Source organism: Elgaria multicarinata, chromosome 3 (genome assembly GCF_023053635.1).
Source record: "Elgaria multicarinata webbii isolate HBS135686 ecotype San Diego chromosome 3, rElgMul1.1.pri, whole genome shotgun sequence".
In the NCBI taxonomy this organism is placed as follows: Eukaryota; Metazoa; Chordata; class Lepidosauria; order Squamata; family Anguidae; genus Elgaria; species Elgaria multicarinata.
Genome location: NC_086173.1, coordinates 16,294,151 through 16,310,461, shown reverse-complemented (window position 1 = coordinate 16,310,461; position 16,311 = coordinate 16,294,151). Strand labels below are relative to the sequence as shown.

Genomic DNA, 16,311 nt, shown 5'->3' with positions numbered 1-16,311 from the left:
CTCCTCTGGATAGGAAGCTGCCCTTCCTGTCCTCTGACAGGAAGAAAACCGGGTGAAAATAATCCCTCGGAAACAGCTTGCAGGAAATGGCTGCAAACAGGGGAAGGGCGGCGGTGGGAACGGAAGCTTGAGGCTGGAGAACCGTAACCGTGCATGTGGAAGAGAGAGGCCGATGCCCGTTGGGACCGCTAATCCCCCCTATAAGGCTTGCAGAACCCCCCACCCCACCCCCAGCTTCCTGTTGGAGCGCCTGTCCTGTCCCTTTAACAGGCACATGATAGGAGTACAGCTATTGTTGGCACAGAGACGTAGCCTTTTTCATAAGCTATAGCTGTTTGTGTACCCCGTTCTTTCTGTACGTAGTTCAGGGTAGTAAACATGGGATGGAGCTCAGGCAGGAGTGATTCCGCCACACGACCACCCATGGAGCTTCGTGCCCCAAAGCCAACTCAATCAGCAGGGATTAAAGGCTGGAGCTCCAGGCCCACACACTGCTGCCTTACTCTGGCTGTCTGGTGGATAAAGTTTCGCTTGCTGAATTTCTGCCTCTGGGGCAGCTTTTAAAGGCATATGAGGTATGAGGAAAAGTTATGGCTATTGGAATGGGAGAGGTGGATCAGGCCAGTAGGAAGAGATGTGTGTGTGTGTCTAGGTAGATAGATAGCCTTGCTTCCTGAGTTGTCCTTGCTTGTGTATGCCCTCAGATGCCTCCACGTTTCAGTTGTCCGTCTTCTGGCCAAGAAATCTCCTCAAGAACTGGCAGGGCTGGTCCAAGCCATTTTTCTGTCAGAGGTGAAGAATAAGATGGCACCCCCTCCCATTCCATGTACAAAAGCCAAGTGGACTGGCAGTTGAAACTTTTCCTCATCACTTCTGACAGGTTCACCGTTACACTTGAAGGCTTCAGGTTAGCCCAGGGGGTATAGGGTAGGCCATGTGCCACACAATTCTCTCCTCCGACCCCTTGCTGCTGACTCCCAGTATCTACCACCTGAGGTGGCTGCCTCACTCTGCCTGATGGTAGGGGCGGCCCTGAGTCCTGGGGCTGAGCCTCCCTAGTACTCTGAGCCTAATATACTGGGTGTACTTGCCTGATGGTGGGTCTTGATGTATCTAATTTGCAGGCTTTCTCTCCAGATATTTATGTTGTTGTTTTTTAGTGTTGGAAATTTGCCCCTTTGCAATCTGGTGGAATTGTCAGCACAGTGACATTACCTCATCCAGCCCCCCGTAAGATGTGTGTGACGACAGCGCAGGTCATGTGAACATTGTGGTGTACCCTTTCCCTTGCTCCCTGAGGAAGGAGAAGCACCGGGGGGTGGGGGGAACTGGTGCGAGGGAAAACCCAGTCTGGGCATCCCCCAGGATTAAAGCTACTTTCCCTGCTACTCCACCCTCTTCTCAGAACAGAAAAGAGACTGGTTACCAGGCAACTGAGTAGGAGAGAGAGATTATTTAAATATATATATAGATATCCAAAGACACGAAGCAGGCACAGATGGGAAGAGTGGGGAGAGCGAGAGAGCCAAGGGAGGAATCCTGCCTTAAAGCTGAACCAAACACCGGGCTGAAAAAAGGAACAGCAAATTCTATTTGAAGCTTGAAACCAAAACATGCTTCCCAATTCAAAATGGCGCAGATTTAAGGGGCAGTTGGCATGCCAGCAAGGGCCCTGAAAACAGAGGTGCTGCTTGATGTATGGCAGCCTGAAGCCATTCCATGTGCAATCTGCCTGAAGCTGAGGTTTCCATCCACTTGCCCTGCTATGCATCTACCCATCACAACTTTGGACTCCCTGCCTTTTCTCACACTCTGGTGGCTGAGGAAGTGTATCCAAGTGGGCATAAGCTTCCAAGAGCAGCTGGTTCTCTGGGAAGGGCATGGCCTTTTCAAGAAGGCCCCTCTTGAGAGAACCTGGCTGCTCTGAAGTACCAGTGCCGCCTCTAGTGGCTAGTTATGCTGTTCCCTGGCCACCAGAGGTGGGCACTGAGCGGGAGGGGGCCCCTCTGCAGAGAGTGTGGAAGGATGCCAGAGAGACAAGAGAATTTCCTTCCCAAGTTCTAGGACTCAGTCAGGCTTATGGCCAGGGTGCCTTGGCCTCACCAAAGACTCCTGAACAAACTTAGTACTCATGGAATAAGAGGAGAGGTCACTGGTTAAAGAACAGAAAGCAGGGAGTAGGAATAAATGGTAAATTCACCCAATGGAGGGAAGTAAATAGTGGGGTCCCACAGGAATCGGTATTGGGACCAATTCTATTCAACTTGTTCATAAATGATCTGGAATTAGAAGTGAGCATTGAAGTGGCCGTTTGCCAAAGGCACCAAATTATTCAAGGTGATTTAAACAAAAAGAGATTTTGAGGAGCTCTAAAAAGATCTTTCCATGCTGGGAGAGTGGGCATCCAAATGGCAGATGCGGTTCAATGTAAGCAAGTGTAAAGTGATGCACGTTGGGACAAAAAAAACCCGAACTTCAAGTATAATCTGATGGGATCTAAACTGGTGGTTTCCGACCAAGAAAGAGATCTTGGGGTTGTGGTGGACAGCTCGCTGGAAATGTCCACCCAGTGTGTGGCCGTTGTAAAGAAGGCAAACTCCATGTTAGGCATTATAAGAAGAGGAATTGAGAATAAAATGGCCAGTATCATACTGCCCTTGTACAAATCTATGGTGCGACCACATTTAGAATATTGTGTACAGTTCTGGTCACCACACCTAAAATAAGATATTGTTGAGCTGCAAAAAGTGCAGAAAAGGGCAACTACAATGATCAAAGGACTGGAGTATCTCCCTTTGAGGGAAGGTTACAACAGCTAGGATTGTTGAGCTTGGAAAAAGGAGGTTAAGGGGAGACATTTGTACATGCATAATGTACAAAATTATGTATGGTGTGGAGAATGTGGATAGGGAGACACATTTCTCCCTCTCTCGAAATACTAGAACCCGGGGTCATCCCATGAAGCTGATTGGTGGAAGATTCAGGACAGATAAAAGGAAGTATTTATTTACACAGCACATAGTTAAACTATGGAATTCACTACCACAAGTTGTGGTGATGGCCACCAATTTGGATGGCTTTAAAAGGGGGTTGGATAAATTCCTGGAGGAAAAGGTTACCAATTGGCTACTAGTCCTGATGGCTATGTGCTACCTCCAGTATCAGAGGCAGTAAACCTATATATTCCAGTTGCTGGGGAAGATGGGTGGGAGGGTGCTGTTGCACAGTGTCCTTCTAACATCTAGTCCAACCTGGTCCAACAGCTGGTTGGACTAGATGGACCATTGGTCTGATCCAGCATGGCTCTTCTTATGTTCTTAACATTTCCCAGTTATAGAAGCATCTTGTAGAAAATTGCTAATCTGTTTGAGTAACAATTCCAGCCCTGAAGAAAGTAGCATCCAACCCTCCTCCTATTGGCCCACTGGCCTCCATTACCAGTTATGTTCCTGGGCTCTGGAGCTATTTTCCATCTGGCTGCACAACACCAAAATATTAATGTTGTTGGGTCTTGGTAGCTTTATTCTGTATTGGTTATCTTTTGTACTCTGCGTAAGGAGGTTCAGGGAGAAATTGTTTTTCAGGACGCCGGGTGGGTGTGGGTGGGAGACACTCAGAAACTTCCACTTTTAAGCTCCCTCTTCTATTGATATAGAATAGTCCAGCTTTGTGGTGTAGAATAGTGTTTGGTGTTATTTGCTGCTATAAACTTTGTGAAGTGATTTGACAGGAGGGGTCTGAAGTGTGGAACATGCCAATGTTACTCCACACTATGCAACTTTATTACAACTGCTCTCATAATGGTTGCTGCTCTGAGATTCAGTTCTCTGTTGGGGTAACCCAGAACTGTTTCCCTCCCTGCACTGCTCCCAGAGTACTTTTATTCCTACTATCATTACATTGGGCAAGTACTCTGGATATGAAGAGCTTTTATCACTCATGATGCTTCCATCTTCAAAGAATTGGAAACAAGGCAGGAGTAAAGGTGCCAGTGACCATGTACACTCAGGAAGGCTAGAGCTTAAGCTGTTTAGAATTGTGCCTCTTCCTCTACTACATTTTAAGACTCTGACCATGCAAGATTCCATGACTTCAACATAGTCATCCCATCCATCCCAAACAAATTCACACTTCTTGGAATTGTTTAAAGTCCTGCTTTATTGAAGTGACTGTGTTGTCCCATGGCGATGGCAGCCCGCCTCCCTGTAAGGTCCAGAAACATTTACATTCATTTGAAAAAGAAAGAGATTTGGGATGCCAACTTTTTTTTTTAAAGAACAACCCTTCCCCAGCTGCCATAAAGAAGAAATCCATAGCTCCAACTGACAAACCTGCATTTGCATATACAGGTATCAGGGTTGTGTGCCACCTGTACAAAAATAAAATAGTGTCCAGGCAATCTAAATTTCAAGCAAAGCTTAATTCTGCAACCCACACACACTGTGCTAGTTGAGGAAATTTGCATAATTGTTCAAATTTTGCATAACGTTTTGCAATTTTTGATTGTTTTGCATAATTTATTCTGGTTCAACTAATCATAGGGAGAGGCCAGAAACTATACAGAGCACTGAAGCCCTGTCCTTTGAAATCTTATTCAGCAGCTGCTTGAGATTATTTCTGCAAGCGTTGCCCTAGGCCAAAAGGCCTAGAAAGTTGCTTAAAGAAAAGAAAAAAAGAATGAAAGATTCACTAGAAGCTGAATTTCGCAGGCAATACCACATTCTGTGCCTTTTCTGCACTCCTATGGAATTGCTGCATAGACACAGCCCAGAAGACCCACAGTTTAATAGGGGTAACAGCCTTCAACTGAGAGTGTCAGACTTGCACATATTTTAAACACCATCTGTTTTCTGACTTACATACAGGCAGCGGTTAAGTTACGGTGCAATCCTAGACATGTCAGTTCAGAAGTAAGCCTCATTAAGTTCAATGAGACTAGTCCTGGGTAACTGTGTATAGGATTGCAGCCTTAGTTAAAAGGATGAAAGAAAGAAATTAGTGCCAAGGTTCAAGCTTACTTAGAAGTCATAACCTCTAACCCAGAAACTCTGTTCCTCAGTTGCAGATGCATGGTGGGAGGCAGGCTGTGGTGTTTTGGTGGGGCAGGGAACTCACCCCACAGTACATTTACTTATTATTTCTCTGATTGTTTTCTGCACATGCTCAGAGGTGCTGTCTTCTCTGTTATTACTTCCAGTGTCCCTGGACTGAGCCCTGGTACTGAAATCGAGTTCCAGGCCTAAAGATCTGGACATAAACCTGGGCACAAATTAAGCCTTGTATGCAGGCATTATGCAGAACACTGCCTCGTACGCACATATGCAGGCATTAAGGCACACACAAACACACATTCAAAATTTGTACAAAGACACACATGAACAAAGAGCTGCTCTGCTTTCTCCACCTCTGTGCAGCAACCAATAACTCTCCTTCCTGCTCATCTTTTGGCCTCCCAGCTGGCTCCCTCATGCAAATCTGCTCCAAAGTTTCCAACCCCACAGACATTTCCCCTTTGCTTTCCTTTAATAGCTGGGTGAACTGCAGGTGGGCTGTTTTGGGGATTGGGTGGGCATCCAGCATTGTAGGGCTGATGGATGAGGTATGGTCATCATCTTACAAGCTTTTGAGCCTACATCCAGAGCTGTAGATTCCTGACCTGGCACAAAGCACTGAAGGTTTCTCAGGTGCCCCACGTTCTTGGGGTGGTTCCTGGTGGGATTAATTCCCAGAACCAGAGGTCCAATGCCTAAGAGAAAAGGGTGTAGATTTGCCATCCTTCTTCTACAGTTTCTGGTACCACCTGGCCTGGCAGAGACACCGCTCCTTAAGGCAATTCTAGAGTCTCAGGGTATCTATTCGCTGTGACATTGTTTTGATTCTGTGGTTCAACCTGGGCTCTAACACCATCGAAAAGACAGACAGCTGGGTAACCTCTCTCCTCTCAAAGTAAAGGATTCCAACCTGGCCTTGTTTTCAAAGACCCCTTTGTTCATTCAGAAGTTCTGCACCACTTTCTGAAATTGAAGGACGTAACTCTAGAGCCAGAAGTCTTACGTTGGGAGGATCCTCACAGGGGAGCTTTAAAACTTCGACTTCGTTTCTAAAATTATGGCTGTAGAATGGAGAGGGGGAGGGGGGAAACATGTGTTCTACCTAAGATGGGCCCCATTAGCAAATGGCAGGTTCCAGCCCTGACACAGCCCATTCCAAACCTTCCCATTTAAACCGGGCAATCTGGATCACTGCTCGACATGCTGTAGGCCCAGATCAAAAACACTCCAGAAAGAGCAGAGTCCAGAAAAAATGGGCAAGCTCTATCTGTACAGGACTCTTGAGCAGAGGGAGGCAGAGAAGGGTCTTTGGTTATGGGTATGGCCCTGTCAACCTAGCTGCAAGATGGCTTGGGTACGCCGCCTTGCTGTTGACGCCTCAGAGAACACAAAACGGCAGCATGAACCTTCTCTGGAAGTGGCAGTTGGTTCCGAAGGAGGCGCCTCCCTCTCTGGCATGAGGTATTCTGTTGGTCCCAAAGGGCTCTGCCACCAGGGCAGGCAGATAGAGAACCAAGGAGCAGCAGGAGGAGGACAGGAAGCCGGCAGCACCCTTTGGTCCCTCCTACTACGTGGGGTCCAACTCGAAGACACCGTCGTCAGTCGGCGAGGTGAAGAAGCAGGTCTGGCCCGCAGCAGGGCGCTGGCTGCCCCGGCTGAGCCCCAGCGACTTTTCAAAGTCCAGCAGCTGCCCCATGAAGTTGAAGTTGGGCGAGATGTTGGACTTCTTTCGCTTCACCAGGTCGTACGCGTCATTGAGGGACAGGTTGAGCTTCTGCATGAGGTAGGCGACGGTGACGGTGACTGAGCGGCTGATCCCTGCCAAGCAGTGAACCAGGATGCCACAGTTCCGAGACAGGGCCTCATCTGCAGAGATTTTTTTTTTTTAAAGAAAGGGTGAATTATATTTGCTGTCCTGCAAACTGGCTGGTGTAAGGTTGGGATATGGAAGAAAAGGAGGGCAGGAGAATGGAGGCAGAGGGTTGGGGGAAAGGACAAGGGGTGGATGGAAAGTTCACGTTAAGGGCAAGACTATGTGTATCGTGAGCTTCACAAGTGCAGAAATCAGTTACCTGAAAATCCCAGCTATCACTTCTTTTAAAAAAGAAGCAAGTTTCTAGTCCTTATGACTTGAATGTATACTCATCATCACCACCATCATCTCTTTTCTCGCTCATGGCGGGTTTTCCTTTTGCAAGGACCTAAGGGCAGCTTACACAGTCCTCCTCTCTATTTTATCCTCACAACAACCTTGTGAGCTAGATTCAGCTGAGAGTCAGTGATTGGCCCAAAGTCACCCAGTGAATTTCATGGCTGAATTGCGACTAAAATTCGGTTCTCCTAAGTCCCAGTCCAGCACTCTAACCACTACACCACACTGGCTCTCACACTAAATTATATGGTCAATGCCAGTGAAATTTTAGTAGCCAGATTGGGGCTAAACAGGATTTCAAATAATAAGAAATCTGTGCAAAATAAGAAAAAAAATGCAGATGTGCTTCATTTACTTAATTTATACAAGTCACAGAATCCATCTTTTCTTTGGGCAGAATTTGGGTTGCTGTTTTCACAGATCTATAATCCTGCTGGGTAGGAACCCAGATGGATACAACCTTGATAAAAGGGAATGGAAGAGGTTGAAACTTGTCTGATCCTGATAAAATGGGACTTTGAGTTTTCCAAATATGAAAGAGGAAAAGGCAGAGATTTGTTTGACTGGGAACTGCACGCACTGTGACAAAGTATTTCAAACTCTGCCAAAGAAATATAAAATCTAGGCTCAGAGAACGTATGCAAATGGGTTTTTTTCTGGCTACAGTTCCAGAATTCAGGCTCGCAAAGAATTTGGAAGTCTGGGGGCAAAAAGGAAGTGGGCAGCACAAGGGAGAACTGAACACTGCTGAAGAGAAGAAAAAAACATACACGTTGCCATTAGATGACCAGGATAAGAAGTTCAAGAAAGCACAGAACGTTGCAGCCATGGGACAAAGGCAGGGAGTTGCGGAGGGCACTTGCTCCTGGACCACTGGACGCCCTACTTAGCCGCCATTTGGCTGCTGAGCCTCACGGTGCCAAAACTTACTCTGCACTGGCAGGGTGGTTTTGCTGCCACGTGAGCAGCAGATTTACAGAAGCATCACATCATAGAAATAAGAAAAGAAGGTGCCATTCATCACTTAGATTCCAAGAAAAGATTGTGTCATGCATCCATTGCTGGGCAGGTGACTGAGTGGATGCAATCATGTGCCTGGGTGACAATTTCCAGACACCACCACAGAAGTAGAGCACCACAGAAATTGGGGAAGGGGAGTAAACTAATATGGATTACAGCCAGATTCAAGCTGGATCAACACTGCTGACGGAAGTAGACTTCCCTTCCCCCTCCTTCCGACGGCAGCTCCTCCAGGCCCCTGAAAATGCCACACAGAGCCAGAAGACCCTGCTGAATGGGGTGAGCTGTGGTATGTGTGGGGTGAGGAAGGACCCTCAACATTGGGTGGAGGAACCTTCCACAAACTTTGGACGGGAGACAGATCCTGGATCCAACCCCACATCTAGATTGTGTTTTTGCACCTTTTAGTCGAGAGTTCTTGGGTAGAATGCAACTAAAATCCTACTTAGAAGAGACCCATTGAAATGAATGGGACTTAAGTTAGTAGTAACTAACTTTCAATGGGTCTACCCTTAGTAGGATTTTAGTTGGATTCTATCCCTTAAGTGCAGGCTTGCGTGCGATTTTAGATTTGCTATCCCTACACCTCATGGTGGTCAGCTGACCCCTAGAAGCATAAGAAGAAGGATTTCCTTTGTGGAAATTTCATTGGCCAAGCAAAGCCAGGCCTGTTGTTTAATGACTGGCCCACTCACATTCCGAAGGGTATGTTTATTTTGCAACACATCGCCTCTTTTGAACACAGGGAGGCGGGGAATACCTCTCCTACGTTGATGGTACCAGCTACAGTTTTTGTAAACACTTGGGTTAAAAATAGTTTGATCATTTTAAACAGATAATGTGCCTGAATTAATTAGAGGCACATTTTCTTTTTAGTGAGCAAAAGATTTTTAAAATTGATTCCTCTAGCCAATTGCAGCCCTAGTTGATACCAAAGGATCAGGTTCTGCATGGGACTCAAGATTATACGACTGTATGTTCACCCTGAAGATCACTGGACCAGGTGCCTGTCTACATACCTGATCCTACTGAATGGAAACTGAAAAGGGGAAATTAGATGGTAATTAGGAAGAAGCTTAGTTCTGCATGACTCTGAGGGCCAGAACAGACATTTCTTTCGATGTCTGCCTAGGAGCTGTGTTTTCTATTCATTAGGCTCCGCCACCGTCCCATGCTAGGGTTCCAATCCAGTTTAGGAGTCTAGAGTAAAAATAAAAAAGGACATAGATGCTAGACACATAATTAAAACATTGTCCATTTTGGCCTTGATTTAAAGGAAGGTTGCAGGTCTGGGACATAAAGAAAGAGAACAGTTGTCATTTCCTAATGACAAAGGACTTGCAAGACCAGTTAGGACAACCAAATTAGTTGGTGACATGTGGCTGGAACAATGGACTACCCTTCCAACCTACCTCAGCATGTATCAGCCAGTTGTATTGTTGTGCAAATCATGTGAATACGTCCCATTTGCAACCCCAAACGCAAATGCAAGCAAGAACACAATTCTTGGGAAATTTTTCTCCGTTTCCCAAATTGCATTCATATTCAAAAATTTCTCAGTTTCCAAAATTGCATTCGCATTCACACTTGCACATAGGCACGCATGCACATTTTCCCCACTCTAAAATGCATTTTCACGCTTTCACCTATTGGGCGGGATGTGAATTTTCAATTGGGAAAATATGCACCCCATTAAAAATGTGCTGAAAGCCAACTCCTATTACTTCTTCAGCATATGATCGCCACAGGAAAAAATCCGCACATGTAGCCAGGAAGGGGGCATTGTTGCCCATTTCCCCATGACTCACCAATGAACTCGATGGCCTCGGGGAAGAACTGGGAGAGATTCTGGCTCCAGTGGTCCGAGATGGGGATTTGCTTGTAGTGGAAGTCGCCATTCTTCTCAAAGAGGTTGGGCAGGTTGGGTGTGACGTTGAGGATGTAATGGATGCCCAGCTTGGCTAGAGTGTCCATGTTGGCCGAGTCACGGGCGCTGCCCAGGTAGAGGTTGGGTAGGATCTGTACAGGGAAGGAGGGGGGGCTCGCCCCTTCAGACTCCATGCCGCTACTCAAGGGCTCTGACTCAGCATCTGAGCAGTCCGAGCTGAGACTCAGGCCACCCAGGCCCACGACGGGAGCCGCCGGGGGTCCAGGCGAACTACTGGCACTGGCTGCATCTAGGTTGGTCTCGCAAAGGTGCGGCCATTCGGCCTGGAATTTATGGAAGCCTCCTGCAGGAAGCACAAAACCGAGAGAAAACCAGTCGGTGTTAGAGGCAAGGTTACAGTGCTGACATCAAGGGTTCCCAAACCTTGTCACAGGGAATATATCCCCTACCTCTCCACCCATGTAGCCACATACTTTAGTATTCTGCTCCCAGGGAAGTCAAATTCTGTATTGAGAAAAGACGCATTCTGTGACCTGTATGAATCATTCCAGTTGGAAGTCCTTGATTTCTTTTTAAATGGGACAATTTCTTCTGCAATCATTATTTTGCAGAATTTATTCTGGTTTTGCTAGTCACAGGGAGGGGTCAAGAAGCTATATAGGGCAACAAAGTGCTGTACCTATGCCCCGGAAGCCTCATTTGGCCATTCTTCTGGCTTCTGAGGTTTTGGGAGGCATTGCCCACACACTTTCAAATGTAACTTTACAACCATAAGGCCTAGAAACTTGCTTTTTAAAAAAGAAAAGAAAGTGTATATTCCCAAAATGCTGAATCCTGCACACAAGTTGCATCTAGGGTTTTCCCCTGGCCCACGAGGCATCATCTCCACCCCATCTCACCAAACTACTTCTCCTGGCATATAAAGTACCATTCCTTAAATCAGCTCCAGATTTTTTGGTGGTGCTTGTGCAAAACACTATTAATGCCCCCCCTCACTTGGTGAGTCTACCTTTTCACCGCCACAGTCACCAGCTCTTGCTGCTCCGCCTCCTTTTCTTCATCTTTGCTACCATTTGCTTGTGTGACTGGCAGAGAGCATCTGCTGCTCCTCCTTCTCACCAGAGTGAGAGGCATGTGAACAAGCTAGCTGCAATGGTGAAGAAGAGAAGCAACAACTCCAGGGGGAATCTGTCAGTGGGCCCCCGCTGGGGGGGCGCCCCCGGCAAGTGCCCAACCGTGCCGAACTTTGATGCCAGTCCTATAGTTCTGAGCCTCAGGGCACCTGGCAACCTTATACCAACCTCTTAACCCCAGCAACAGAAGAGTAAAAAAGTGGACCAAGAGGTGGTTCCGACCCAGCTGTTGGTTTTTCCGTCAAGAAGGAGCCTTTCTTCTTGACAGCAGCTTTCCAGTTCATGACAGGGAGAAACTGCCTCTCGCTGTATCTCCATGGCCGAAAGGCAACCCCTGTTGAATTTCTGTTCAAACACACCACAGAAATGCCCAGTGTGTAGGAACACAGACGGAAGAGGTCATAAACAATTCAAAACGTCCGCATGGACTTTGCCAGGCTCCGAGTCAAGAGGAAGGGATCCCTCCACAGTGAATCTTCTTTGCACCGTTAATATTAGAAGTGCTCAGAAGTGAGTCGGTCCACCCCCACCCCCCAGCACATGAAGCCCTCCTACAGGCTACTGCCTAGAAATCTACATAGCAGTTTATCATGGGTTACATAACTACAGCTTTTGTAGCTCCTATTTTCAACGTTATTAAAGCTCAAGTTTCTAGTCTTCAGTGTTCTGGAATTGAAAGGAGGGGAACACAAGCAGCTAGGAGAGCCTTCCCCAACCTGATGCCCTCCAGAGGTGTTGGACTACAGAACCCATCCTTCCCAGCCAATGGACTGAAGTTTCCTCACAGACACAGCTATTCAAGGTGCAGGAGCCCCATCCTCTGTCCACCCTAGCCCATGCTTTGCTCAAAGATGGCAACCACCTGCAGCTGAGGGGCTACTTTATTGTGTCAAGGTTATACAGAATGGTGTATTGCAAAGCATTTGGCCCTGAATTTCCAGATTTCAACCCTGCAACCAACCAATGAAATCTAAAGCAGCCGTCCCCAATCTGGTGCCTTCCAGATGTGTCGGGCTACAACACCCAGGATTCCTAGCTTGCATGGGCAAATGGCTCAGCTGACCAGGAATTCTGGGAGTTGTAGTCCAGGTTGGTGAATGCTTGCCAGAACTGGGCAGCAGGGATCTCCTGGAAAGGAGCACAGAGTCTGACTTGTCCTGCCTGCCTCCCTCCCTGCAAGGCATGAGGATAGAATCAGGGGCTTCATATGAACTACAGTGAAGGCCAGAATGGCGCTCTCTCATGGCTTGGAGGCCACTGGAGTCCATCATTAAGACTGCCAACTGATCAAGGGGGAAACCAACCACACCTGGCTTGTTCTTGTGCTCTTAACAGCTGCAAGTTATGCAAAAACTAGCTTTATAAGCTTCTACAGCTGCCAGAGATGTTTCCCAGGGAAGGCCTGAATTGGTTGTCAATTCCCCCACCCCGCTCCCTGCAACCTTGGCAGAGCTCCTTCCTAGGCCTTTAGGGGTCAGGAGACAAGCAAGCAGCAGGCAAAGATGTTGAGAGAAAGCTCCGCTTGCTGCATTGTTGTACTTCAAGCAGCCCTTAACGTTACAGAAGCAAGGCCAAATTTTAAAAAAACGAAAAGAAAAGCAAACACTCGTAGTTTGAAAGCAGCTGCTGCCACCCCAGCGCAATGAATCGATCTCTTCCACTGCAGTTCTCCTTTCTCCTTGGCTGCCCCTTCCAGCTTTGGAGAGGGGAAACGGCTCCGTGGCAAAGAATATCATTTGCATGCAGGAAGTGTCACAAGGGCCATCGGTTGACACTCTCGAATTTGAGGAGCGGGTCTGGAGAAGTCTTGTGCCCGGGACCCCAGAGATTCACTACTTGCACTGGGGCAGGCTTGATTTAATGTTCTCAGGCAGCCTTCCCCAATCTGCTGCTCTCCAGAGGGGTTGGACTAAGATGGCTATCATGGCTTGGGATGATGGGAGCTGTAATCCAGTGTCTCTGGAGGGCTTGGTTTGGGAAAGGCCGACTTAGGGCAACTTTGCTGGCTCAGGTGGCCAGGAAAGAAGATCATAGAATCATAGAATAGTAGAGTTGGAACGGGCCTATAAGGCCATCAAGTCCAACCCCCTGCTTAATGCAGGAAATGAGATGAGACAAGCCAAACCATAGGCTACCCTAGCCCACTACACAGAGTCCCACTTTGCTTTTCAATCCACCACTAAACTGAGAGAAGCTGCAGCCCAATTTTCCGAGCCTGGTCCTCTAATCTGCCCCCTTCCTGTTGCCCACCTGCACTCCCCGCTCGGCAGACCAGCTAGGGAGGGAGCACATCCGAGGACGGAGAGGCACAGTTGAAACTGTGGTTGCCTCATCTCCCGCTTCAGCAGCAAATTGAAAAAGTTAAAAGAGGCCATCTCCGGCTTGCAATCTGGCAACCATATTCTTGGCTCTGGCCTCTGACTTCTCCCTGCTCCACCAGAGAAGAGGTGATCCAGAAGGTTGCAATAGGTAGGGTAGCCTCTGAGTTCTCTCCCTCCACAAATCCTGCTCCCCCGCACACCTACCTTGCAGGTAGTAGGCTGGACAACCTTCCTCCCGTAGCTTCTGCAGCAATGTCACCAGCACTGACGCTTCATCCTCTTCCGGATTCCCTCGTCGGGGGAGCTGAAGCGTCCCCTCGTCATACAGCAATACAATGTTATCCCTGAGGCCCTGCGGGGGCCCAGGCAATAAGGACCGGACTGAAAGATTCCCCTTACGGAGACGCCGTAGAAGCAATCCCGGAAGGGCCACACTCAGCGCTCGCTCCACGTGGGACGAATCGTAGAGCTCCCGGCTTCGGCAGTCAAGAATATGCAGGCACGGAGAAGGGGAGGCCAGCTCGGCCTGCAGCCATGACGTGGACTTGCCCAGGTCTTCCATGTGGCTACAAGCCACGTTCCAGCTGGCCAGAATCCACACACAAAGCCTGACAAGAACTCAGAGCACCATCTGAATTTCCCTAGTCACAGCAATGCAACGGGCATACACCAGAAGTGACACGTCCTCCTTTGCTTGTCTCTGCTCTTCCAGTGCCGGCTGAGGGAGACTGTAGCTGAAACTTTCCCAAAGTTCAGGAGGTGGTTTCAAACTCAGGACTACAGTTACCTCTGCGCTGGAGGAAGGTCTACATCACGTTGCTGACACACAAGGTCTCGCCCTATCCATTGCAACAAAACCGCGTTCGCTAGAAAGCTAAGAGGAGGGCACCGTGGGGCGTTACTCCGGGCGTGGAAGTCATCCTTCTGTCTCCTTGCCGTGAGAGGAACTGTTTGCAGCCTCTCAAAACCAGAGAGGAGGGTATGAAGTGGCAACTGGATTCTGGAGTTGTCTCGCGAGACAGGGGATCCTACGGAGAACTCCCCCAAATGGCTTGTTGTTGCTTCCCGGACTCTCTGCTCAGGATCTTGGCCTGCCTTGCTCTTGATATCGCTCTCTGGTGTGGCTGACACAGTGCCACTATCCAAGGAATGGCCCTTTCGCCATGTAAATCCAGCCAGCTTTGCTTCCCCGAAACAAGCCTCGTGTCGTGGCTGCCCTTGGAGTCGCTGGCAGGGCTCTGTCGGCTGAGGAGAGCTACAACGGGCAGCCCAGCCTGAAGGAACCTTTCTGTTGATCCTTCTGAGTGCCGTCTATCCAACACCGCTGGAGAGGGTGTGCTCGAGCAGAGGCCAGGGTGGAGCGGGTCTGTGGGAAGCAGGCATCCAGATCAGTCTGGGGTGCAGGGGAGTGGAAAATGAAGATGGAGGGCTCCGAGAAAGGGATTGAGACGCTTGCTCTGGGTACCGAAGGCGATGTCTCAGGGTCCCGGAGAACAGAGGGCCGTTAGCGTGGCTTTGTGATCCATCACTGGGTGAACCTGCAACAGGAAAGCAAAGGAGGAGAGTGAGGCTGGTGAAAAAGCAAGCGAGGGAGAAAGCAGGCAGCTGGGTAAGGGAAACACGGGATGTGCGTGTTCCCTTCCTGGCACCTTGCTGTCCCCCACTCCATCCTGGCCAGATGCTGACGAGAGACTTCCTGGCAACTGGAGGGAAGACGGCAGCAATTGCCAAGAGCCGGATGACAACACAGGCAGTGCGCATACGGCAAGCGCCCGGGGCTTTCGTTTCTAAGGAAAGAGGGGCAGGAGCTCAAACCTGCCGAGCAGTCCCATCTTCTGCCCCAGAGGCCTTTTGCGCCTAATCCCACATGTGTGGGGGCTGACCGAGGTCACTCGGTGGGGCAGAGGAAGCAAAGGCACTCTGCACTTGCTCAACAGCACCCTCTGCCGAGAGCCGTAGCTCAGTGCTGGAGCACCTGCTTTGCATGCAGAGGGCCCCAGGTTCAATTCCCAGCATCTCCACGTGGGACTGAGAGAGACAACCCTGTCTACAAATTCCTCAGGTAAGGATTTATCGAGGTTGAGCCAGACTTGTCCTAGGCTGAGTCTGGAGACTAAAGTTCTGGCTCAAGCTCAGTGAGGGGACTACGCGTCCTGCTTCACAGAAGACAATCCGCTAGTTTGAAGGCGCCCTCTGTTAGAAGGCTTGCCCCAGTTCAGTTTCAAGATCAAGAACTGTAAGAAGGGAGATCATGGAGGGGGTTTGGAGCTGTGAGCCCCTGGACAGCGGAATGGGCAGCTGGTCGCAGTCTTCCCCACTCTGGTGAGAGAGATGGCACTTCTATTTAAATTATAGTACTGCTCCCTACATGTGTAAATTAACCTATGAAGTTCCTCTGCAAACCGGCATCCTGTTTTGTCCTCTGTTTTGGGTAATGCATTTCCTCTTTTTTGTGGGAGGCCTGAGTGCCACACCAAGTTAAATGCTGCCTCCAGCACAACCACCCCACATTTTGGATACCAGCTGGTGGGGCAGCTCAAGACATTTTGTGCTAGAGGTGAGAAATTCAAATGGCCCATCCTCCACTAACATGGGGTACACGTCCAGCAGTTAGCCTCTGGGCTCTCACAGACTCCCCTTTTGAGGCCTACACATAGATTCTCTCCCCGTCATTCAGGTAATCCATTTACCCGCTTTTTATCGTGATTTGAACAAGGAACTTCTTCAAAGGGAAGCTGAGTGGATC

General features: G+C 48.7%; 1 protein-coding gene across 1 annotated transcript; it reads right to left on the bottom strand.

Moving 5' to 3' along the window:
• Window positions 1–4,268: 4,268 nt before the first annotated feature.
• Window positions 4,269–14,583, bottom strand: DUSP9 (dual specificity phosphatase 9). Its single transcript, XM_063119375.1, has 3 exons — window positions 13,770–14,583; window positions 10,032–10,454; window positions 4,269–6,917 (listed from the first exon to the last, which is right to left on the bottom strand). Exons 1-3 carry the CDS (start codon window positions 14,125–14,127, stop codon window positions 6,619–6,621), a joined length of 1,080 nt encoding a protein of 359 aa, XP_062975445.1. The 5' UTR covers window positions 14,128–14,583; the 3' UTR covers window positions 4,269–6,618.
• Window positions 14,584–16,311: the final 1,728 nt, after the last annotated feature.

What these genes read in the sequence shown, in the direction of transcription:
- DUSP9 (XM_063119375.1), bottom strand. Translation starts at nt 14,127, where the DNA reads ATGGAAGACCTGGGCAAGTCCACGTCATGGCTGCAGGCCGAGCTGGCC. An exon ending in TCCAGCCTACTACCTGCAAG is followed by an intron (nt 10,455 to 13,769) that starts GTAGGTGTGCGG and finishes TGCTTCCTGCAG; the next exon opens with GAGGCTTCCATAAATTCCAG. An exon ending in CGAGGCCATCGAGTTCATTG is followed by an intron (nt 6,918 to 10,031) that starts GTGAGTCATGGG and finishes AAATCTCTGCAG; the next exon opens with ATGAGGCCCTGTCTCGGAAC.